General features: G+C 42.5%; 1 protein-coding gene across 3 annotated transcripts in view; it reads left to right on the top strand.

The window, feature by feature from the left end:
* Positions 1–25,406, top strand: part of AIG1 (androgen induced 1) — a 308,723-nt gene that overhangs the window by 206,947 nt on the left and 76,370 nt on the right. Inside the window, exon 4 of one of the 3 annotated variants that reach the window (XM_038768312.1) lies at positions 21,675–21,917. The exons of the other annotated variants lie outside the window; for them this stretch is intronic. Within the exon in view, the coding sequence (XP_038624240.1) occupies positions 21,675–21,866 (192 nt within the window). The 3' untranslated portion in view covers positions 21,867–21,917. Of the gene's footprint in view, positions 1–21,674; positions 21,918–25,406 lie in introns of those variants that run through there. 3 annotated transcript variants of the gene reach the window in all.

Below are 25,406 nucleotides of genomic sequence, written 5' to 3'. Positions count from 1 at the left end.
AGCTCTGCCAGTTGCCTACTGTGACCTTGGGCAAGTCATTAATTTCCCTGTGCCTCAGTTTCGCCAACTGTAAGATGGGGATTCAATACCTGTTCTCCCTCCTACCTAGTCTGTGAGCACCATGTGGGACAGGGACTATGTCTGATATGATTAGCTTGTGTCTACCCCAGGGCTTAGTACAGTACATGGCTCATAGTAAGCACTTAAAAACTACCAAAATTAATATTTAAAAATTGGATTTTTTTTATGTTTTCATCACTTCTTCCAGTAGATTTCAAAGAAAATGGTTACTTCTTTAATTATCCACTCACAAGAATTTAGTTCTATATGCGCCAAGCAATATAGAACTTCCTCCCAGTACATACTTTCTCTTTATCACTTCCACCCTACCCTTTTTTAAAAATGGTATATGTTAAGTACTTACTATGTGCCAAACACTGTATTAAACACTGGGGTAGATACAAGATAATCAAGTTGGACACAGTCCATAAGCCATATGGGGCTCACAGTCTTAATTCCCATTTTACAGATGAGGCAACTGAGGCACAGAGAAGTGAAGTGACTTGCCCAAGGTCACTCAGCAAACAAATGGCAGAGCTAGGATTAGAACCCAGGTCCTCTGGCTCCCAAGCCTGTGATCTATTCCCTAGGCCCCTCTGCCTCCCAAGTGTGACTGAATCTGGAAATTCTGGCTAGAAGGGATCAAAAGAAAAGCTGTGTCTGGACATGTTGGTTCCTCCAGTCACTGAAAACCTTCAAAATGACTCTGGATATTTTCCTGATGTTTTTCAACCTACCTAAAATGTCTTCTACCAAAACAGGTCAACCTATTTCCCCAAAATAAATTCATTTAGACTTCTTAAGAATGTAGCTTATTTTTTTCATAAAATGTCATTTACTCTGTTTTTGTATTACTTTGAATTTTTGTGTAGCGATTATTGATATTGCAGATGTCAATTGGTCTTTGTCCATTCTACTCTCTACCTTTTTGAACAGAGACTGATTATTTTTTTCTCTGTCGATTGAAGCTTTTTAGGAATTGTTTGAAATATACCCCTTAAAAGTAGTTAAGTAATTACAACCATAAATAATTACTGGTATATACCAACTGGTGCTACCAGTAGTATTTGGATCCTAGCTACCATTTCAATATATATTTGCATAACATCTCCTGATGAAGGTTGGAATAAAGCTGTTCTAAGGAAGTTGGAGCATTTGCAGACCTTGTTAAGGAACCGTTTCCTTAACTCCGCCCTCCCTCAACATTTATTTTTAAATCCCACCAATGTTATTTTGCTTAGTTGGCTCGTCATTTCAATGAAGAAAAGCCTTTTTTTGTTGTTTGGTTTTAGATTATAAACTGCATCAAGCTCACAGGAAAATTCACACCAGAGGAGCAACACAGCTCCTCAGATGTGAGGAAATATGTTCACCAGGCTGCCACTTTTGTACCTATGCATTTCAGATATCATCCCTCCCCTGATGGTAAAACCTTTCATATTGATGGTGGAGTGGGAGTTCAATCAGAGAAAAGACAAAATATGATCCCAGGAAAGGCAGTGTGATGTCTGCCTAGATCTGCCCAGCAGAGATGAAGCCATTTGGGCAAGCTAGATATGATTCAAAACAAAACAACAAAAGCATCACAGAATGTTCTCGGGCCCCCTAACAATCTGCAAGCCAGGGTCACCCAAAAGTTTTTCCAGAAAAAAAGCCACACAGTTCTTTGTGAAATGTCATTCACTGTTTGTTAGCTCTCTGCCCGGTTTGAACCTATGCTTTCAATGCCTTGCTTTAACCACTGGAAGAATGAAAAATGAATTACAACTTTAAAAAACTAAAAGGGAAGAGGCGGAGGTGGAAATTGACGGTGAGAGACTGGGAGGGAGAGGAAAAGACAGAGACTCTAGATTCAGGAGAAAGATGGAGTGGTTTGATGTGGTGGGTGTATAATTAGTACAATCCCGCAAAGGAGAGGCAATTGCAGGATGTGTTGTCAGTTCTTTTTCTAGACAACATTTTGATTATGTACAAAAGTGAAGTGTTCACAAATGGCGTTTATTCATAGAGAAGTAGTTAAAAAAAATTTCACAGCTCCCAGAGAAGATGCATGGAATATAATGGAAAGTGGTCTTTTTCCAGAGTGATCTTTTTCTTGAAGGTCTGCACTAAATTTAATGCTCCTTTGGTGTTCCTGATCATATCAATCAATCAATCGATTACTGGTGTTTTTGAACATTTACTGTGTGCAGAGCGCTGTACTGAGGACTTGGGAGATGTATTTCCTACCCACAGTGAGTTTACAGTCTAGAGGGGGAATATGATGGTATTTAGAACTCTTGTGTTAAGGGAGAGGCCCAATCAAGTGTAAATTTTGTCCTTGACAAAGCTATATCCACAGATAAAAATTGCATGGACAAAAAAGCCTGATTTTTTTTAATTTGGCTGTTTGCTGTCGAGTAGGTTTGTCTGAACCAGTTTCAAAAACTGGGCTCAGAAGCCAGTGACTCTTCACTTAAGTATTTCGCACAGAAACCCCCTGGCAGGAAAAGGTGTAATTTCTGGGTTGAAAAAAAAAAAACAACAAAAGAAACCACGTGGATAGCATGGTATTTCCTTCATTTTCATGACAGATGTGTTCTCGTTAATAATCCAAAATATATGTCCTGAAATGACTATGGCCCTTGCTGATTTTACGAAAAGTTCATTAGACTCACGTAGAAAACAGAATTCTCTGGCGTTTTGCCAGTAATATATTGCTTTGGATCAACGAAGCAACAACAACAGCATAGGTGAAAATCAAGAGGCAGGGTTTATCGACTGGTGTGTGGCAGGAGTGCATTCACAGAAAACACAGAGCCTACAGCTGTGAGGGGGAGGCTCCTGGGTTATGTAAGCAATAGCACACTCTAGGGCAGTGCTTCCCTACCAGTGTGCCAAGACGCACTGTTGTGTCTCAGCAGGTTGTCTGCTCTGCCCTGAAATTTGGGGTAATTATGGTTGCCTCACCGAGGCTCAGGCTTTCAAGGCCACGTCTCGGCTGCCTGTCAGGCTTACAGGGTTCGGAGGAGGATGGTGGGCGGTGAAATGCACGTCACCGACACCCTCAAATAGCATCTTTCTTCAGTGCTGTTGCAGATGGGGGCGACCATTGAGGAAAGTCAAAGGAACAGGCACTTCCTCCCCAGCTAATTTGCCCAACCGGTGTACATGCTCAGATTGGTCAATCAATCAATCGTATTTATTGAGCGCTTACTGTGTGCAGAGCACTGTACTAAGCGCATGGGAAGTACAAGTTGGCAACATATAGAGACAGTCCCTACCCAACAGTGGGCTCACAGTCTAAAAGGGGGAGACAGAGAACAAAACCAAACATACTAACAAAATAAAATAAATAGAATAGATATGTACAAGTAAAATAAATAAATAAATAGAGTAATAAATATGTACAAACATATATACATATATACAGGTCATTAAGCTAGAAGCTGGGCTACACTTCCCGGTGTTAGTGGGCTGAATTAGGACTTATGTCCACCCTGGCAACCCCAGAAGCCCACCTAGGATAGAAAATTAATGTCTGCAGAAGATTATAGTGAATAAGAACACGGGCCTGGAAGTCCAAAGGACGTGGGTTCTAATCCCGGCTCCGCCACTTGTCTGCTGGGTGGTGACCTTGGGCAATTTACCTAACTTCTTTTTGCCTCAGTTACCTCATCTGTAAAATGGGGGCTAAGATTGGGAGCCCCTTGTGGGGCAGGGACTATGTCCAACCTGATTAGCTTGTACCTGCCCCAATGTTTGAATGGTGCTTAACCCACAGCACTTAACAAATACTATTTCTATTATTATTATTATTACTATTATTATTATTATTATCATTGTAAGCTTCCCCCACCAGACTGTAAGCTCCCCCACTAAATTGTAAGCTTCTTAATCAATCAATCAATCAATCGTATTTATTGAGCGCTTACTATGTGCAGAGCACTGTACTAAGCGCTTGGGAAGTACAAATTGGCATCACATAGAGACAGTCCCTACCCAACAGTGGGCTCACAGTCTAAAAGGGGGTAGAGGTCATGTCTCCTAACTCTACTGTACTCTCCAAGCACTTAGTACAGTGCTCTGCCCATTGTAAGTGCCCAGTAAATGCCATTGATTTATAAAATCAGAGGCAATGGTAACCGTGAGTGCAAATCACCCATCCGCCACTGAAGTTGGATGGGAGTGTACTCCCAGTCTGTAAACAATAAAAGTGAACCAATATGCAAATAAGATGTTCTCTCAAAACTAGTGACTTTCCATCATTGTAGGGCAAGTTGAGAGTTCCTTGTTCAATGGACAGGTTGATGAACCAGTCTTACCTTTTTTGCATTGGATAACATGGAAGAAACATTAAGTGTTTCTGCAAACTAGGAATGGACAGTCTGGGCAGGATAGATGAGGTAGCTAAAAGAATAAATGTCCAGAAAGGCTGCTCACACTGTGTTCTTCAGTTCATGCAAATGCCCTAGTCGAGGTGCAGAAGGATGAGATGTAACTTCTTCTTCAGTGTACCACAGAAATTCAGGAATTGATGGATGGGAACACAGTCCTAGGACTGTGTTCTTGCAGTTATAAAGTGGTCTCTCCTGTTTGACCTTTTCGTAATTGAATGAAAAAATAAAAATAAAATCATCAAAAATAAAGCCAGCATTTAGAATGTTCCATGGTGCCCATTTTTTAAACTGGCCTCTTTTTAATCATTTGTAATTGCCAAGCCCAGCATACCACCCTTAATCCGAGCTCCTGGTTGGGAAAAAAATTGAATCTCATGGGATCTCATGGGATCTGAATCCATCTCTTAAATCAGAATAGCAGGATCCCCCTGGTGTAAGGATAGAAGAGTTTCTGTTCCATAGTTTAGATTCCTTCAAGACTCTGGTTCTTCACCGTTTTTGAAAATCTGAGCCTGCTTCCTAAGCACCTGGGCATGTCCTGAAAACAGTGCCCTGTGACTCCATTTCCTCTGCAAAGGCTTTGTGCTCCCCTGAGAAAGGACCAAGTGCCTTGTATTTCTGCTTCACAATGTGTCTGTTAGAGCATCTGGCTCTTTTCTGAGGATTACTGAGCATCTATTGTGTGCTGAGCACTGTACTAAATGCTTGGGGAAGAACAATGATGGTTGCATCCATGATGCTTGCCCATAAGGAGTTTGCAATAAAGCAGGAGAGACAGAAATAATAATAATAATAACAATAATGATGGTAATTGTTAAGCACTTACTATGTGCGAGCACTGTTCTAAGTGCTGGGGGGGATACAAGGTGATCAGGTTGTCCCCCTTGGGGCTCACAGTCTTCATCCCCATTTTACAAATGAGGTAACTGAGACTCAGAGAAGTTAAGTGACTTGCCCAAGGTCACACAGCAGACATGTGGCGGAGTTGGGATTAGAACCCACGACCTCTGACCCCCAAGCCCGGGCTCTTTCCACTGAGCCACGCTGCTTCTCTAATAAAATAAATTAATAAATAACTGAGAAGCAATGTGGTCTAGTGGATAGAGCATGGGAATCAGAAGGACCTGAGTTCTAATCCCAGCTCTGCCACTTGTCTGCTATGTGACCTTGGGCAAGTCACCTCACTTCTCTGTGCCTCATTTGCCTAATCTGTAAAATGCAGGAGAAGACTATGAGTGCCATGTGGGGATATGGATTGTGTCCAACTTGATTATGCTGCACCTATCCCAACACTTAGTACAGTGCCTGGCACATAGTAAGCGCTTAACAAATACCATTTAAAAAAAGAAACAACATGCAGACACGAGAGGCGGCATGGCCAAGTGGAAAGAACACGGGCATGGAAGTCAGAGGACCTGGGTTTCTAATCCCAGCTCCACCACTATCTGTTGTGAGGCCCTCGGTGAGTGTCACCTGCCGTCTGGGGACGGGTTCGTTCAGCAGTCGGTGCGGTGAGAGAGAGAGAGAGAGAGAGGCCAGGGATGGAAAGCCTGAGTTTTATATAAAATTTATTCCGTGAGGCGAATTGAATTATTTAATTGTTTAGGCTCAATGAATTGAACTTCCCTTTTGGGAGGAATGTAATCAATTAGTAATATTAAAGTTTCCCTAATGGGAGGAACACAATCATGCGTTAATCACGCGTGGGTGAGGCTCTCACCCATGTGCACTTCCCACTCGGGATGAATCCACTTATTTTCCCACATGGGAAGAACCCATTACATTACCTGCGCACGTGGTGGGCGGCTAGCTCTCACTGTGTGCTCTCCGTACATGGGAGGAATCCACTTATGTTCCCCATCCGCAGTGGGGCACCTGACTCCCACCCACGAATGTTCAGCGAGACACTTTCCCATCCCGCGGCCCTTGCCTCAGTGTGTTGGTTCTGGTTGCAGAGAGAGCATATGGCTTTCTGGACAGAGAAAGACCCGTGGGCCACTGCTGCTGCTGTGTGTCTGAGGCGACAGGTATTTATAACCAGTGCTCCTAGGCCATTCCAGCTTCCAGCCTCAGTTTATCCAATCTCTGCCCTCCCCCCTCCTCCATACCTAATTTGATTGGCATGGGGGCGAGGGATACCTTCTATATTCCTGGCTTGGGCTGTCAATCTAACAGTTTTGGTTGTGGGGGCGGAATCCCTCCCTCACTTCCTAGTTCTGCCTGCTGGCTCAGGTGGTCACAAGATAGCATTTGACCTTGATATGGCCAGTACCCCAGGGTCACCTTGGGACAGTGAGTCACTTAACTTCTCTATGCCTCAGTTTCCTCATCTGTAAAATAATAATTATAATTGCAGGTATTTGCTAAGTGCTTACTATTTGCCAGGCACTGTACTAACGCAGGGGTGGATGCAAGCAAATCGGGTTGGACACAGTCCCTGTCCCACGTGGGGCTCACGGTCTCAATTCCCATTTTTCAGATGAGGTAACTAAAACACAGATAGATGAAGTGACTTGCCCAAGATCACAGAGCAGACAAGTGGTTGAGCTAGGATTAGAACCCATGACCTCAAGACTCCCAGGCCCATACTAAAATGGGGATTGAGACCTTGAGCACCATGTGGGACATGAGCTATATCATCAATCGTATTTATTGAGCGCTTACTATGTGCAGAGCACTGTACTAAGTACTATCCAAACTGATAGAACAAATAAGGTATGTGCAAATCAGTCATGAGTATTTATTGAACACCTACTAGATACAGAGTGCTAAACTATGTGCTTGGGAAAATGCAATAAAATTAATAGACATGATTCCTACCTTCAAGGAGCTTACAATCTAGCAGAGAAAACAGACACTCAAAGTAAAAAAGAAGAAGTAATAGAATATAAATTAGTGTTATCAGTCAATGCAGAGCACAGTACTAAGTGCTTGGGACAGTAGAATAGGGTAAGTAGGAAAACCTCTGCCCTCAAGGAGTTTATATTCTAGTGGAAAAGCAAAAGTATGTTCCATAAGTGCTAGGCAAGAGGGAGGGAGGGACTACAGAAGTTTTTAGGAGTGGCAAAGAGGCAGTGGGTGGAGGGGAAGGATTGGAAATTCAGTGGGGAAGGTCACTTGGAGGAGATGAAAGATTGAGGCAATCTACAGGAGGAGGCAGACATTAATATAAATGAATAAAATTACAGTTATGTAAATAAGTGCTATGGTCCTGGGAAGGGGGTGAATAAAGGGAGCAAGTCAGGGTGATGTAGAAGGGAGTGGGAGAAGAGGAAAGGCGGGCTTAATCAGGGAAGGCTTCTTGGAGGAGAAGTGCCTGCAATAAGACTTTGAAGTTGGGGAGAGTTATTGCCTGTGGGATATGAAGAGGGAGGGTGTTCCAGGCCAGAAGAAGCAGGACATGGACGAGAGATCCTGAGGTCCGACTCAAAGAATAGATTAGCTTGAGAGGGGTGACAGGATGGATGACAGGAGGCCTAAGAAGTGTGGAGAAGATGTTAAAGCCCAATGAGCAGTTTTTTCACTCATTATTTTTGTTGTATATTTAATGTGCCTTGATCCCCACTAGGCTGCCAGTTTTCTGCATCCCAGCCCTTAACAAGGAGGGGCTGAGGAAGGGCCTTTCAGGTGCAAATAGATGCCCCTGGGCCAACAGTCAGGCTCTCAAAGAGTCCCAGAGGGCTGGCAAGCAAGGGAGAAGAACATTCATAATGGAAAGGTCCAAATTTAGAGCAGCCTGAGGAATTTAGTGAAATGGGTTTTGCCCCCTGGCATGTAAAAATGGTCTGAGCCTGTCACAGGATATGCCCCGAGGCACCTAGATGATGCGCTTGCCCTTCTGACAGTTAGACTCCCTCAGGAGTCTTTCTCCACCTCTCCCCTTAACATGTGGCATCCTGGGTGGTTTGGATTTTATGCCCCTGATTCTACATTTAGGTATTGTTATTTCAAGCCTAAGGAAAAAAAAATCTCTAATGTCAAAATTCTAGGAAGTGCTCTGAGATTGCACCTTCTCAATTTCATAAGATGCCTCTTGGAACAGAAGAATCCTTAGATTGCAGTGCTTATTGCGTTGTTGGAACAAGGTAAATCTTGCAAACCAAAGCATCAAAAGCAATGACTACATGGGATATTATCTCAGCGTCCTTAATTATACAGAATTCGGATATATATAAAAACTATCCTATGCAGTTGAGAAATAACTGGCAAGGCATGACCATAGTTTTAGGGGAGAAACCTGTTCATTCCTAAAGGATGTGCTTTACTCTTATTGCTTGGGTTGGGTGTTAGGTGCACCCTTTGAATTAGACTGTAAAACCATTAGTCCAACCTAGCTTAAGGCCATGGACAGATACATTCTTTTTTTTTTTTTTCAGAATCTAGGCCAGTTGGATATTAACAGAATGGATCTTCTGCTCTTCTGATGTGTTTTTTATTTATTTTATTCTCTTAAAATTGACTTTAAACACCTCCAGGGGCACTTGAGAAAAGAGTGTCAGATTTTCATCAATCAAAAGAATACAGTATGTGAACCAGCCATGTAGCATCCTCCTGTCAAAAAGCAATCCTGCCATCAGAGTTTGCAAATATGCATGTGTCAAGGAGGGTCCTCAAGGAAAACCCTCCCCAATGTCCAGAATCTGCCAGGCCTGTGTGTTCAGAGGAGAATCCGCACAATGTCAGCATGATAGAGAAATTGGCCCTAGGTGGAAAAAAAACCCCACCCCCACCAAATTTTAGATTGAAGATTGAAAAGAAATTTAATAGTCTCCAAATATGTGTTGACAGTGGCTTTTAAGTGCCTAGTGAGTGGTTTTTGATGGTGATGCTGATGTTATACTGGAGTTGGGGTAAAGCTATTCTCCATTTCCCTTGAGGACAGGTCAAGGGGAAATGCAGCAGGAAGAGCTACAATTGACATTAAGAAGAAATTCCCGCTCCCAGCCTCCCTCCCCCCTGACCAAGTTTGTACAGTCCAGGAATGCATTATCCAGGGAGCCTGAGGGATTACCTTTCTAAAGAAATTCTAGGCCTCTGTTTGCAATAGTTCATTTGTATTCAAGGAGCCAGGAAATGTACTGTTTGAGTAATAAAGGACTGTTATAATAGTATTTTTTGAGCACTTACTACTAGGTGGTAAGCTCCTTGAAGGCAGGAATCATGTATATTGACTCCCCCAAGAGTTTAGTCTCTCCTAAGAATTGACTCCGGAGAGTTTGTGTGCACTTAAGGAAGCTTAGAGCTATGCCATATGGGGCTACCTATAATGAAAGGTCTAAGCCAAAGTGTCAGACAAAGTCTATTCACCCGTGCTGAGCAGCAGCAGCATGGGAAAGAGACAAAGGTGGATGATCAAGTAATCAAAATGTTGATCAAAGACAATGGCAGAGACTCAAGTTTTTACTGTGTGGAAGAAGGCATTTGTAATCCACTTCCTTATCTTTACCAAGAAAACTCTACGGATACACATACCAAAAGGACTTTATGACAGAAGGTGAGATGTTCTGAAGAGAATGTGTCCATGGAGTTGCCATGAGTTGGAAAGTACTGGATGGCATTTGAAGAGCGAAGAAGGATTTAGTGCAGTACTCTGCATACTGTAAGTGCTTGATAGGGACCATTGATTGGGTAAACATTGTGCTAAGGTAAATTCAAAGTAAAACTGATTAGACTCCCCTGTCTCTCAATCTAAATGTGGCCACATTGATAGAACAGTAATGGTGAAAAACAAAACAAGATAAATTACAAAATTGACAATTCAAGGTAACATTGTAAGACAAAATAGTAGCTAATGGCAGTTCTTGGAGGGAGAAGCCTGCAAATTGATCTGAAGAGGCCTATGACCCAGGGGAGGAGAAGACTTGTGCCCTAGTCAATAGAGCATGGCCCTGGGAGTCAGGTGGCCCTTGGTTCTCGTCTCTGGCTCCACCACTTGTCTGCTGTGTGACCCTGGTCAAGTCATTTGATTTCTCTGATCCTCAGTTACTTCATTTGCACATTGGGGGCTATGACTGTGAGCCCCATGCGGGACATAATAATAATAATAATGGTATTTGTTAAGTGCTTACTACGTGCAAAGTGCTTTTCTAAGCACTGAAGGGATACAAGGTGATCAGGTTGTCCCACTTGGGGCTCACAGTCATAATCCCCATTTTACAGATGAGTTAACTGAGGCACAGAGAAGTTAAGTTGAGAAGCAGCGTGGCTCAGTGGAAAGAGCACGGGCTTTGGAGTCAGAGGTCATGGGTTCGAATCCCAGCTCCGCCACATGTCTGCTGTGTAACCTTGGGCAAGTCACTTAACTTCTCTGAGCCTCAGTTACCTCATCTGTAAAATGGGGACTAAGACTGTGAGCCCCACGTGGGACAACCTGATCACTTTGTATCCCCCAAGCGCTTAGAACAGTGCTTTGCACATAGTAAGCGCTTAACAAATGCCAACATTATTATTATTATTATTATTAAGTGACTTGCCCAGTCACACAGCTGACAAGTGGCAGAGCCGGGATTAGAACATGACATGGACTGTGTCCAACCTGATTAGCTTGTATTTACTCCAGCGCTTAGTACAGTGCCTGCTACGTAGCAAGCCCTCAGCAAATAACATTAACAAAGGATGGATTCAATCCAAACCAAACAGTGCCACCAGAGGGAAGGGTCCCTTTCAGCTCTTGGGTAGGCAGAAGGCCGATGTTGTTACCCAAAGTTGGAAATCTGGGACCAGTGCCAAACTGTTTGAGCTCCAAGTGTGAAAGGCTAGATTAGTCAATCAATTAATTAATCAATCATATTTATTGAGCACTTACTGTGTGCAGAGCACTGTACTAAGCACTTGGGAGACTACAATATACATGTTTCCAGCCCACAACGAGCTTACAGTCTAGAGGGGGAGACAGACATTAATTTGAATAAATAAATTACGTATATGTACATAAGTGCTGAGGGGCTGATAAAGAAAGTAAATCTAAGTCCAAGGACGATGCAGAAGGGAGAGGGAGTAAAAAAAAAAAATGAGGACTTATTCAGAGAAGACCTCTTGGAGGAGATGTGATTATAATAAATCTTTAAAGGTGGGGGGAGTGATCTGTCTTCTAGACTGTGAGCCCACCGTTGGGTAGGGACTGTCTCTATACGTTGCCAACTTGTACTTCCCAAGCTCTTAGTACAGTGCTCTGCACACAGTAAGCGCTCAATAAATATGATTGATTGATTGATTGATCTGTCTGATATGAAGGGGAAGAGAGTTCCAGACCTGAGGCAGGACATGGGCAGGGGGTTGGCAGTGAGAAAGACAAGATCAGTAACCTCTCAATAAATACGATTAATTGATTGAGTGAGGAACAGTGAGTACAGTGTACAGAAGTACAGTGGCATTAGAGGAGCAAAGTAAGCATACTGGGTTGTATTAGGAAATCAGTGAGGTAAGATAGGAGGGAGCAAGGTGGTTTTTGAGGAGTGGGGAGACCAGGACTGAATGTTTTTGTAGAAAAGTCATCCAGGCAGCAGAATAAAGTACGTACTGGCGTGGGGAGAGACAGGAGGCAGGGAGGTCAACATAGATGCTAATGCGGTAATCAAGGTGGGCTAGGATAAATCCGTAGATTAATGTGGTAACAGTTCGGAATGACTATGGAAGGGCAGATTTTAGTGATGTTGTGAGGGTAGAAGTGACAGGATTTGGTGACAGTGTATGTGTAGGTTGAATGAGAAGGATGAGTCAAGGATAACGCCAAGGTTATGGGCTTGTGAGACAGGGAGGATGGTGCTGCTGTCTGCAGTGATGGGTAAGTCAGTGGGAGGACAGGGATTGGGGGAAGATGAGGAGTTCTATTTTGAACATAATGATTACATGATCTCTTGAAGTCCCCTAAATTCTATGAATCAGTATTCCCATCATAAAATCACTGCACCAATCCTCTTACACAAGCTGATTTTTAGGAGCCAAACACTTGTTAAAGATTCAGAATCCAGCTGAAGCATCAATTTAATATAGCTCCCTAAAATTCACATGGGAAATCAATCAATGTATTTATTCAGCACTTACTATGTGCAGAGCACTGTACTAAGTGCTGGGGTGAATACAGTACAGTGAATACAGAGTTGGGAAACATATTTCCTGCCCACAGTGACATTACAGTCTAGAGGATTTTAATGGTTTAAAATTTCAATTCTCAATCCAAATTGCAGCGAAGGAGGGAAAAAAAAATCTAGATGAGCTGGTTCACTTACAAAACCTTCCAGAGCCCATAAAAAGTTTCCTCAAACAAATCTGACAGACCCTTGAAAGCTAAATGAATGGGAAGGGCTAAGGCTAAGATTTGGCTCATTTGGGGAATTTGGTTAGAATTGGAAGTCTTCAGCCTTCCTCTAAAACTAGCATGAGAAAGTGCAGAATTTGCTTAAGAGCTTGAAAGAACGTGTTGTGGTGTGATATTGATCTCTTTGTGGAAACAAAATAGAAGTAAGTGTCTGGATTCCATCATATTTATCCTCCAAAATAGCATTTCCTACTGGCAACGAATATTACTAATGCAGCTATGTGCAGGGATCATGTCTACCAACTCTGTTATATTGTACTCTACCAAGAGCATGGTACAGTGACATGCACACAGTAATCACTCAATAAATGCCATTGATTGATTGACTGAACCACCTAAGAAACATTTTTTACAATTATATCTCGACAGATTTGCTGTCCCACATTAGCAATTATGTGTATACACACACACACACACACACACACACACACACACACACACTCAAATTAATTCACAACCTTAAAACAAATACCACTCACTAAATAGTCTCTGACTGTACCTGTACATGCTACTTTGACTTATCTGTTTTGGTTCCTCCAATACCTTATTTCTATTCCTCTCTGCCTCTTGTCTTGGATTTGCCAGTTACATATAAGATTACCCCTTCTTCTACCTTTATTTTTCATTTCTCAACGACAAAGAGGTAAATGTATGTTTTAGCCCTGGATGTGGACATTAATATATCCTTTGGCAACTCTTTCAAGCTAAAGGAGCTGAGAACAGAATAAAAAACTCTGAACCACTCAGTAAGAGCCCCCGTATCCTGATGGCTGTGCTTTGTCAGTAGAGACCCAAGTACATGCAGTTGTTATGAACCACTTAGAAAAGTACTGTGAATTGACATTTTAGCATGAAAAAATCCAAAATTACATCCAGGTCTGTGCCTGACAAACCTTACGTAACCAAGATTCTCCTTGGGTTGTACTGCTGAATGTTTTCTTTGAATTTTGCTACGTAAGAAGGACATTGTCCGAAGGTACAAAGCTGAACAAGAAGTGAAAAACCCAATGAAGAATGCTAGAATTATCATTTGGTTGACATCATTTGGTGATCAGTCATTCAATCACTATTGAGTGCTTTCTGAGCGGAGAGCACTGTACTAAGCACTTGGGAGAGTAAAATACAGCAGATTTGGTAGACATGTTCCCTACTCACAACAAGCTTAGAGTCTAGAGAGGAAGACAGAAATTATTATAAATAATTAATCATTTATAGGTATGTATAGAAGTTCTTTGAGGTTGAATCTGGGGCTAATACCAAATACCCAAAGGTCACAAGTCCAAGTGCATAGAGGATGCAGAAGGGAGAGAGAACTGGGGAAAATTGGGCTTAATGGGGAAGGCCTCTTTGACACGATGAAACACAGTTTGGTAACAACATTGCATGAAAATGCAGACTAAACTGAAGGTATTTAAAGCAAAGGTGAATCCAAGTTTCTTTGTGACTATTAAAACAAGGATTTAGTTCACATGGCACATCAACTTCTAAAGTGGTTCAACCATACCAATTATGTGCAGTTTTCAACAATAATTGGCAATACAGGGTCACAAACAGTCTTAGAACAAGTCTGCCAAGGACATCTTCAGAACATCATGAATCCTGAGGTGTGAGTCTGTAATGCCCCACCACATAACACATGATGTAATGATTTCAGGATGGTAGGCATACATGTGCAGAGTTGAGTTGGACTTAGTTTCAGTGCTGGGGAGAGGATCCCCAGGTGGGCAGAAGCCATTGGTGAGCAACAACAGAGAGTAGAATCTGCCTGATGGACCTATTTAAAAAACAATAGTTTTAGAGGATTCCTTTATTTTATACGGGGTTGTTACGGGGATGTGGGGAAGCGGAGGTTCTGTAGTAGAGAAGACTGATGAAGACTTCCACACGTTACTAAAGGAACACTGCAGATGCACATCAATGCGCTTAAAGAGGTGGCTGGTACAGGTACCATTTTGAATGGTCCATTCAGTAGCCATCTTGCAGAGGGATGGGCTGGAAGGGGTTGGGTTATGCATCACACTGACTCCTGCTTCAAGCCGCCCTGAGGCTGCAGCTTCCCTCCCTTGTTCTGTAGTTGGAACAACCATATTGAACCAGTGCTTTGCATAGCATGTCTTTCCTGAGCGGGACACATGATATAGATGAATAACAGTGGGATATCCAAACAGTACTACAGAAGTGAAGTAACTGTAAACAAAGGGTGGGTAAAGGGAGAACTTTAAAAACACAGTAAAGCAAATCTCTAGGGAGGTGGCATAGCAGTGGACAGTTGAGAGACAACAGCAGAAAGCAGGCTGTTTCCCCAAAGCTGATTTCCAAAAGGGAAAACAACAACAAAAAAATCAAGTCACAACCCTAAAGTAGCAATTGCATCAGTGCAGGAAGGGAATGTCAGCCACACCAGACCCAGCAACAACAATCAAGCAATCGATCATATTTATTGAATGCTTACTCTGTGTACAGTCCAGTACTAAGAGCTTGGGAGAGTGTTCCCTGCCCACAAGGATCCTACAGTCTAGAAGGGGAGACAGGCAATAAAATTTATCAAGCCAGTGTACTTATTGAGCACTTATTGGGTGCAGAGCACTGTACTAAGTACTTGGGAGTGTACAATATAAAAATATAACAGACTTGGTAGACATGTTCCCTGCCCATAATGAGCTTACATCTAGAGGGGAAGACGAACATTAATGTAAATTAATTATGGATATGTACATACATGCTGTGGGGCTGAGGGAGGGGTGAATAAAGGGAACAAATCCAAGTGCAAGGGCAATGCAGAAGGGAGTGGGAGAAGAGGAAATGAGAGCTTAGTCGAGGAAGGCCTCTTGGAGGGGACGTCACTTCAAATAGGACTGTAAAGGTGAGGAGAGTAATTGTCTGTTGGATATGAGGAAGGAGGATGTTCCAGGCCAGAGGCAGGATTCATTCATTCATTCATTCAATCGTATTTATTGAATGCTTACTGTGTGCAGAGCACTGTACTAAGCGCTTGGAAAGTACAAATCGGCAACATATAGAGAAGATCCCTACCCAACACCAGGCTCACAGTCTAGAAGGGGGAGACAAACAACGAAACAAAACAAGGATGAGAGCAAGAGGTCGGCAGCGAGATACACAAAATTGAGGTATAGTTACTTGGTTGGCATTAGAGGAGCAACGTGTGTGGGCCGGGTTGTACTAGGAGAGTAATGCGGTAAGGTAGGAAAGGACAAGGTGATTGCATGTTTTAAAGCCGATGGTAAGGAGTTTCTGTTTGATGCAGAAGTGGATGGACAACCATTGGAGGTTCTCGAGGAGTGGGGAAACATGAACTGAAGTTTTTTGTAGAAAAATGATCAGGACAGCAGAGTGAAGTATGGACTATGAGCCCGCTGTTGGGTAGGGACTGTCTCTATATGTTGCCAGCTTGTACTTCCCAAGCACTTAGTACAGTGATCTGCACACAGTAAGCGCTCAATAAATATGACTGAATGAAAGAATGAATGACTGAAGTAGGGAGAAACAGGAGGCAGGGAGGTCAGCAAAGAGGTTGATGGAGTAATCAAGGCAGGATAGGGTAAGTGCTTGGATTAACAGCGTGGCTCAGTGGAAAGAGCACAGGTTTAGGAGTCAGAGGTCATGGGCTCTAATCCCGGCTCCACCACTTGTCAGCTGTGTGACTTTGGACAAATCACTTCACTTCTCTGTTCCTCAGTTACTTCATCTGTAAAATGGGGATTAAAGACTGTGAATCCTACATGGGACAACCTGATTACCTTGTATCTCCCTCAGCACTTAGAACAGTGCTTGAAACATAGTAAGTGCTTAACAAATACCATCATTATTATTATTGTGAACGTGGTAGCAGTTTGGTTGGAGAGGAAAGGGCAGATTTTAGTGATGTTGTAAAGGTTGAACTGACAGGATTTAGTGACAGATTGAATATGTGGGTAATTTGAGAGATGAGTCAAGCATAATGCCAAAGGTTTTAGGGCTGTGGTGGGGCCTTCTACAGTGAAGGGAAAATCTGGGGAAGGACAGTTGAGTTTGAGGTATCAGTGGGGCATTCAAGTAGAGATGTCTTGAAGGGAGGAGGAACTGTGAGACTGCAGTGAGGGAGAGAGATCAGGACTGGAGATGTAGATTTGGTAATCATCTGCATAGAGGTGGTAGTTCATTCATTCGTTCATTCAATCGTATTTAATGAGCACTTACTGTGTGCAGAGCACTGTACTAAGTGCTTGGGAAGTGCAAATTGGCAACATATAGAGACAGTCCCTATCCAACAAAGGGCTCACAGTCTAGAAGGGAGAGATTTGAAGTTATGGGAGCAAATGAGTTCTCCAAGGGAATGGGTGTGGAAGCAGAACAGAAGGGAACCTTGAGGGACTCCCACAGTTAGTGGGTAGGAGGCAGAGGATAACCTCGCATATGTACATAAGAGCTGTGAGGCTGAGGGTGGGTGAATATCAAGTGTTTAAAGTGTAAAAATCCAAGTATCAGGTCAACACAGAAGGTAAATGGAGTAGGAAAAAATGAGGGCTTAGTTGGGAATAGCCACTCGAAAGAGATGAGATTTGAATAAGGCTTTGAAAATGGGGAGAGTGATGGTCTGTTAGTTATAGAGGGGGAAGGAGTTCCAAACCAGAGACAGGATGTGGACAAGGGGTCAGCAGCGAGGTAGGCAAAATTGAAGTGAGTAGTTTGGCATTAGAGGAGCAAAGTGAGTGTGTTCGGTTGTAAAAGGAAATTATGTTGTCATGGAAACTAGAGGACAGCTACATATTTGTGAAGCGTTCCTTATTTTTCACACTCCGCTCCTGTGCTGCAAACCTCCTCACTGTGCCTCATTCTTGTCTGTCCCGCTGTCGACCCCTGGCCCACGTCTTTCCTCTGGCCTGGAATGCCCTCCCTCCACACATCCTCCAAGCTACCTCTCTTTCTCCCTTTAAGGCCCTGCTGGGAGCTCATCTCCTCCAGGAGGCCTTCCCAGACTGAGCACCCCCTTTTTCCTCTCCTCCTCCTCCTCCCCTCCCCATCGTACCCCTCCCCCCCCTGCCCTATCCCCTTCCCCTCCCCAAAGCACTTGTATATATTTGTACATATTTATTACTCTAATTTATTTGTACATATTTACTATGTTTATTTTATTAATGATGTGTATATAGCTATAACTCTATTCTGATGGTATTGACACCTGTGTACTTGTCTACTTGTTTTGTTTTGTTGTCTGTCTCCCCCTTCTAGACTGTGAGCCCATTGTTGGGTAGGGACTGTCTCTATATTTGCCGATTTGTACTTCCCAAGCACTTAGTACAGTGCTCTGCACACAGTAAGCACTCAATAAATACGAATGAATGAATGAATGAATGAATATTGAGATTTTATGTATATATGTATATGCATATATGTACACATATGCCCATTGAGTTCGAAGATGGTGCTGCTGATGGCTATAATTTATATAGGTAAATGAGGTGGAAATGACCCATATTCTTCATGCATCTATGGCCTGTGGTGCAGTTAGTATTTATAAAGTTGGTAACTCTGTCCCTTGGACTCCTGAGCTACCCAAAGCCCTTGCTCACTTCAGATATCTGTGCATCAGGATAATTAGTCTTCCACTGATGTTTCTCAACTGGCTACCACTTTGGCACATGATTTGAGGTTGGGCTTCAAGATGTATCCTTAAATCCCTTTTTCTGCCCACCCTGCCCTTCAGTTCATCATACATCAGCCAGATGAACATCTACTGTCTTCTATTCTCTGCACATAATCCAGACTAATGGAATTGGAGTTGTGTAGCAGTAGGCATTGCTTAGATATCAGTGGACTGGCTGCATTCCTCGGCCTCTGCTTGATGATCCTGGGTTGCCATTTAATTGTAAGTAAGAGTTAAAAGTGGCATTTAATGGGCCAAGAAGTCAAGTAGTAATAATAATAATAACAATAATAATAATAATCATAACAATAATAATAATGCTGATGGTATTTGTTAATCGCTTACTATGTGCCAAGCACTGTTCTAAGCACTGGAGTAGATACAAGGTAAACAGGTTGTCCCACTTGGGGCTCAGAGTCTTAATCCCCATTTTACAGATGAGGTAACTGAGGCCCAGAGAAGTTAAGTGACTTGCCCGAAGTCACACAGCTAAGTGGTGAAGCCGCGATTAGAACCCACAATCTCCGACTCCCAAGCCCATGCTCTTTCCATTTAGCCATGCTGCTTCTGATCACCAGAAGTCTGACCACCACGGCAAGTTGGACATGGCCTCTACTTTGTAGGACCTCAGTTTGATAGAGAGCTTTAATGCCATGCTGGTACTTCACACTCTAGTCTCCCCAAAACATTTTGACCTCATACAAGGTAACAGAGGTACATTAATTCAGTGATGGCCTTCAAAATTACTAGTGAAAATTTTTAGCTCTATGTAGGATGTGGGTTGTCTTTGGGTTTATCAATCCATAGTGGTGCACTATGAAAGATTTTTCGTTGTTTGCTGGTCTTTTGCAAGTGTGCTCCAAGTGCTCATCAAAACCAGCAGCACCTGTCTTTCTTGAAGACTTTTGATAATATCTTTGGATTGAAAAGTTGAAAAAGGTTCTCAACATACAAAAGAAAGAGCCTACACCATTCAACAAAATGCAGAACATTCATTCAATCAATCATATTTATTGAGCACTTACTGTGTGCAGAGCACTGTACTAAGCGCTTGGGAAGTACAAGTCGGCAACATTTAGAGACGGTCCCTACCTAACAGTGGGCTCACAGTTTAGAAGGGAGAGACAGACAACAAAACAAAACATGTACACAGGTGTCAAAATCGTCAGAACAAATAGAATTAAAGCCGTATGCACATGAACATGAAATGGCATGCAAACAATCTGGGTTCCAGTTGTTTACCAGCAAACAATCTGGGTTCAGCAAACAACATGGTTTCTAAATAGAAATAATATTCACTCCACAAATAATAATAGTAACACAGCACTTGCTGTGTGTCAGGCACTATATTAACCACTGGGATGGATACAAGAAAATTGTGTTGGACACAGTCTCTGCCCAACTTGGGGTTCACAATCTTAATCCCCATTTTACGGATGAGGTAGCTGAGGCCCAGAGGAAAAAGAAAATAATGGTATTTGGTAAGCACTTACTATGTGCTAGGCACTGTACTAAGCGCTGGGATGGACACAAGCAAATCAGTTTGGACAAAGTCCATGTCCTACGTGGGGCTCACAGTCTTAACTCCTCATTTTACAGATGAGATAACTGAGGCACAGAGAAGTAAATTGACTTGCCCAAGATCACAGTGCAGGCAAATGGCAGAGGCTGGATTAGAACCCAGGTCCACCTGACTCCCAAGCCCATGCTCTATCCAGTACGCCACACTGTTTCCCCCAACAGAGGTGGGGGTGGGGAGGATGTGAATATTAAAGGAAGAAATGAGACAGACGAAAGCATTAGTTTTGATAATTAACCCTTACCATGGGGGAAGTTGTTTAGAGTTTTGAGGAGGTATTTCTTAAAATCTTAATCGGCAGTTTAAAAGTTCATCATGAATGAATTAAGAAACTAGACTTCAGAGCAGCTTTGAGATTCATGTCAGTGTATGGTCCTTTTCACCCTCGCTTTTAATTTTGGTAACATGTAGTCACCCAAGTGTAGCCTCACAGTTCCCCCGTTTTTCTCCCCCACTGCTCCACCCACAGACCCTTTGTAGAGTGTTAGGAGGAAAAGACACACTTGATTCTCCCTCCCCCTATATATGAACCTTAAAACCAGCTTTGGAAACATTTCAATCTTGGGGTCTCTTGCAGCTGGAGTCAGGAAACCAAAGCAGATTTCACAGATACAGTTCCAACTCTTTAGTAAGAAGCTATTTTTGGAATAATAATCTTAAAGCCTCCACACCATTTCTGCTGAAGTCAGTGCATCCGTTTCAGCTGGCAGCTTCCAGTTGTGCCCCAGCATGCTTGATGGCTGTCAGAAACGGCTCCGGGATCCAAGAATCCCAACGGTTCGTAGAGTCGGTAGTACTTGAATCATGCAAATGAAATAGACTTTAGCATTTACTGTTTACTCTTTAGAAATCTTTTCGTTTTAAATTTCCTGGTGATTCACCCCCTGCCAAAAAAGGCTCTTTATCCATCTCCCCAGCAAGACAGTTAAAAACCAAATTCGTAATGTGAATTGCTCTTGCTGTATACGCCAGCCCTTATGTACCCCAGTTGTAACCTGGTTTCATTAGGTTTGTGTATTCATAAGTGAATCTTCTTTAATTTAATAAGCAGTGTGGCCTAATAGAACGAACACGGGCCTGGGAATCAGAGGACCTGGGTCATAATCCCAGCACCGCCATGTTCCACTGTGTGACCTTGAGCAAGTCACTTTCATGCTCTGTGCCTCAGTTTCCTCATCTGTAAAATGGGGATTGAGACTGTGAGCCTTATGTGAGAGAGGGACTGTGCCTAACCTGATGATCTTGTGTCTGCCCCAGTGCTTAATACAGTGCATGGTGCATAATAAGAGTTTAACGAATACCCTTAAAAAAAAACCTTATTGAGCCAGTTTAACAAATTGTGATTTCTCCTCTCTACTATTTTTCTCCTTCCCCAAATTGTAAGCACCTTACTAAATTGTAAGGACCTCACAAAATTAATTATAAGCTCTCCGAGAGTGGGGATCCTATATTCTAACTCTATTGTGTGCTCTCAAGCACTTAATACAGTGCTCTGTGCACAGAAGGTGCTCAGAAAACACTAATCAGTGATAGCAAGTATTAATTGATAATGAAAGAATGAAGCTGAAGCACAATTATGTGACTTGCCCAAGGACACCCACTACTGTTGTCAAGGTCAGAACCTAAGTGGGCGTTCAGACTGATGAATTTCTGACTTATTGCTTAGCCTTTTTCTTTACTCCTCTAATTCTGCAGGAGCTGCTGGGCGGGGGAAGGAATTCAGAGTTGTCCAGAGCCTTTTGTTGGGAGGATGGAGTCAGCCAAGAGGAGAAAGGAGTTCAGGAGTTTCAGACCCATACTTTGTTTTGTTTGGCTTTCAAAATTGTATCCTCTCCCAAGGAAATATCTCTCTGGCATTGTGGGGAGAGTTTTATGTTTTATGCTTGACTAAATGTAGCTCTCCCAGGATGTGGTTGGTGTCCCATTGGCCCTGATTAAAGCTGGTATATATGTCTCCAGAAATAAACATTAGTTTAGAGATTTGGGCCCTGAACTTCATTAAAAAAAAAATACAGTGTCTCAAAGTAAATCTTAAAATGCGATGAGTTGAAAATGGGAAAAGAGGAAATGTTACTATCGCAGAGGGTGCTAGGGCTCACCTTTTAGAAGAAAAGAAATAAAAATGGAGGAGCTACTTCAGAAAGCTTTCCAGTGAAGGAAAGCGAATCGTCAGTTAACAAAGTATCTCAAGATAAATCAGGAATTTGCTTGTCTCTTACCCCCTCCCGATTCTTGCTGCATTGAATTAAAATTGGCTGATAATCCTTTATGTTTCTGGGAAGAGCAAATGGTTAGTTATGGTCAATTCCTCCCCAACGATTACCTATCAGAAAAAGTGTGAGTTATGAGATAACCAGCATCGAACATATCTTGCATTTGAAAAATGGAATGGGAGAGCCTTTCCAAGGTGCAACTGCTAAGAGGCTTTCAGCAATTACTGCAGCTCTGCCATGGATGTGGAGTGAGATAAATAACAGAAGTCGGTCTAGGAATTTGCAAGAGGAAGTGTTTTGATAATATTGCTTAGCAAAAAACATTGGTATATTAAATCCACTTGTAAATTTAAATTCCACCGGGAGAAACTAAATGGTCTTACATAATCCAAGCAGCATAGGAAGTATTAAAATAAATACTGTATGTTGGTTAAATAGGATGACATCATTTCAGAGGCATTTTTCTCTTAAAGAAGCAGGCTACCTCTATACCAATATTTAAGTGGCTCAGACTGTGAAAAGTTAAGCGCACTCACCAGTAGGTCAGCTCTTGCTCCCTCTTTTTTGTGCAACAGGGCATAAGAGCTCTTCTGTTATAAATAATGATAATAATAATAATTAAGGTATTAAGTGCTTACTATGTGCCAAGCACTGTTCTAAGCACTGGGGCAGATACAAGGTCATCAGGTTGTCCCATGTTGGGCTCCCAGTCTTCATCCCCATTTTACAGATGAGGGAACTGAGGCACAGAGAAGTGAAGTGACTTGCCCAAAGTCACCCAGCTGACAAGTGGCAGAGTGGGGATTCGAACCCACGAACTCTGACTCCCAAACCCGTGCTCTTTCCACTGAGCCATGCCGCTTCTCTGAATTCACTCATTCTTTCAATATGCAAATTAAAGAGTTCACAGGAGGGTGGAAGAGGAGTAAAAGCAGAAATCACATCCATTAAGCTCTTCCAAGGTGTGAAGCTCTGTACAGTAGTCAGGCCTCGTGGGAAATAAATGGGCACTGAATTGGACCCAGCCCCCTGACCCTCACAAGAGCCTCATAGTCCAAGGGGATTATAGGGAAGAGGACTGACTCGTAGGAAGGCAATAACAGGATAAATTCGGCAAAAACAATGGTAATTAAACAAACAAGGAGTAGCAGTACATTACACGCTACAAACTGTCGCAACCTTTCCATCATTTTAAATGATGGGAATGTAATCTCCTGCCCTTGTGACCATAATTTCCACCCTCAGCTTCTGCAGGGGAGGGCGGTCTTCTTTCTAGCAATGGCAGGCAGGGCGGGGAAAACTCGGAACAAATCTTGGAAGTCCTTGCCTGAAGGCAAATTTGAAAATAGCTTTCCAGCCTAGCGGCATAGAAATTTTCAGTTTGATCACATACTGATGGGAGGTTTCTCAAGCAGAATTATAAAAAGCTAAATTGGGCCAGTAAGCATCAAAAACAAAGCCATACTCCAAAATCTAAAACCCCTACAATATTTCACTTTTTAGTAAGTAGCAAAGTTTAGGAAGCAAAAGTAATAGACCTGAAATGGTGGTTCCCACCAGGACTTTCCTGAGGGGAAATCTGTGGGTGTGATATAGTTAACAGGGTCAGATTTATTAGATATTAAATATTATATATTTTCATTTTATTCTACACTGGATAATACATTTTCATGCAATTTCAAGATGGGATTACTGTACACTCTTTTATTGTAACCCTATCATGAACCCCTACCCTTTTCCCCCCAAAAAGGAAGCCTAACTGATTGCAGAGATTGTGGGAGACTAGAGGAGGAGTAGAAGGCGATAAGAAAAACTGCCAGAAATCAGAAGTTTGTGCTGAAATGTACTGAAGGAAGCCAAATGAGGAAACAGTGCTTCCCTTTAACCAACAGCAATTTCATATTTTCAAATTACCTCATTTTAGTCCATTTAAGCTATTTCAGAGTAGCTGAACTCTAAGTTGCTGAAAATGCCATTGAGCTTTAACCCAGTAACTCTGTTATACACTGAGAAAAACAAAAACTCGGGATGGGGGGGTCTTGCTAGGGGAAGTTGATGTGCAGCAAGAATGGGCAGGACTGATTTTACAGATCCAGTTTTAGGGCACTATCCGTCTGGAGCTAGATTAGCTGTGCAATCCAGGGTGGGGAGAGTCTGGGCAGGAAGGGAGAGATGTAAACAGAGTGGGAAAACTGCACCAGCAATTATTCCTGCCCCTTATAAACCATCCCTTTCTTCAGTCCAAACTCAGAAATGGCCAGGGAAAGACTAGGGCACCATGAGCCTCTGTGATCTGCTTAGTGCCAATAAATCTGTTGACCTGTCTCCAGGAAGAAGGGTAAAATGGAAAAGATGGGATGTAGGACAGGTTAAGGATAGACAGCCCATCCTTCAGCCCCAGAGCCCATCTGACAGATACACTCAGTTCTTCCATAACATGTTCTGGGTAGAATCAATCAATCAATCAATCAATCAATCATATTTATTGCGCTTACTGTGTGCAGAGCACTGTACTAAGTGCTTGGGAAGTACAAGTTGTCAACATATACAGACGGTCCCTACCCAACAGTGGGCTCACAGTCTAGAAGGGGGAGACAGAGAACAAAACAAAACATATTAACAAAATAAAATAAATAGAATAGATATGTACAAGTAAAATAAATAAATAAATAGAGTGATATGACATAGTGCATAGGGCACGGGATTGGGAGTTTAGAAGGTCATGTGTTATAATTCTGCTTCCACCACTTGGCTGCTGTGTGACCTTGGGCAAGTCACTTCACTTCTCTGGGCCTCAGTTATCTCATCTGTAAAATGGGGATTGAGACTGTGAGTCCAACATGGTGCATGGACTGTGTCCAACTCGATTTGCTTGTATCCACCCCAGTGCTTAGTACGCTGCCTGGCACATAGTAAGTACTTAAAAAATACCATTATTATTATTATTATTAGAACTCTGCGAGGTGAAATAAGGAATGGCTTTCTGGCAACACTGGGATGCAGTGTCAGAAGAATGTGTTCAGGCGTGTGGCATCAATCAAGGTGCAAATACTATGCCACCAGGTTTACTTCATACTGGGTTAACCTAACTCCAACAGCTCCACCGCTTGCCTGCTGTGTGAGTAAGTTTGGGCAAGTCACTTCACTTCTCTGGGCCCCAGTTTCCTCATCTGTTAAATCATCATCATCATCATCATCAATCGTATTTATTGAG

The sequence above is a fragment of the Tachyglossus aculeatus genome, chromosome 2, assembly GCF_015852505.1.
Source record: "Tachyglossus aculeatus isolate mTacAcu1 chromosome 2, mTacAcu1.pri, whole genome shotgun sequence".
Classification (NCBI taxonomy): Eukaryota; Metazoa; Chordata; class Mammalia; order Monotremata; family Tachyglossidae; genus Tachyglossus; species Tachyglossus aculeatus.
The sequence above is the reverse complement of the archived record's forward strand: the minus strand, read 5'-3'. Positions and strand labels throughout refer to the sequence as shown.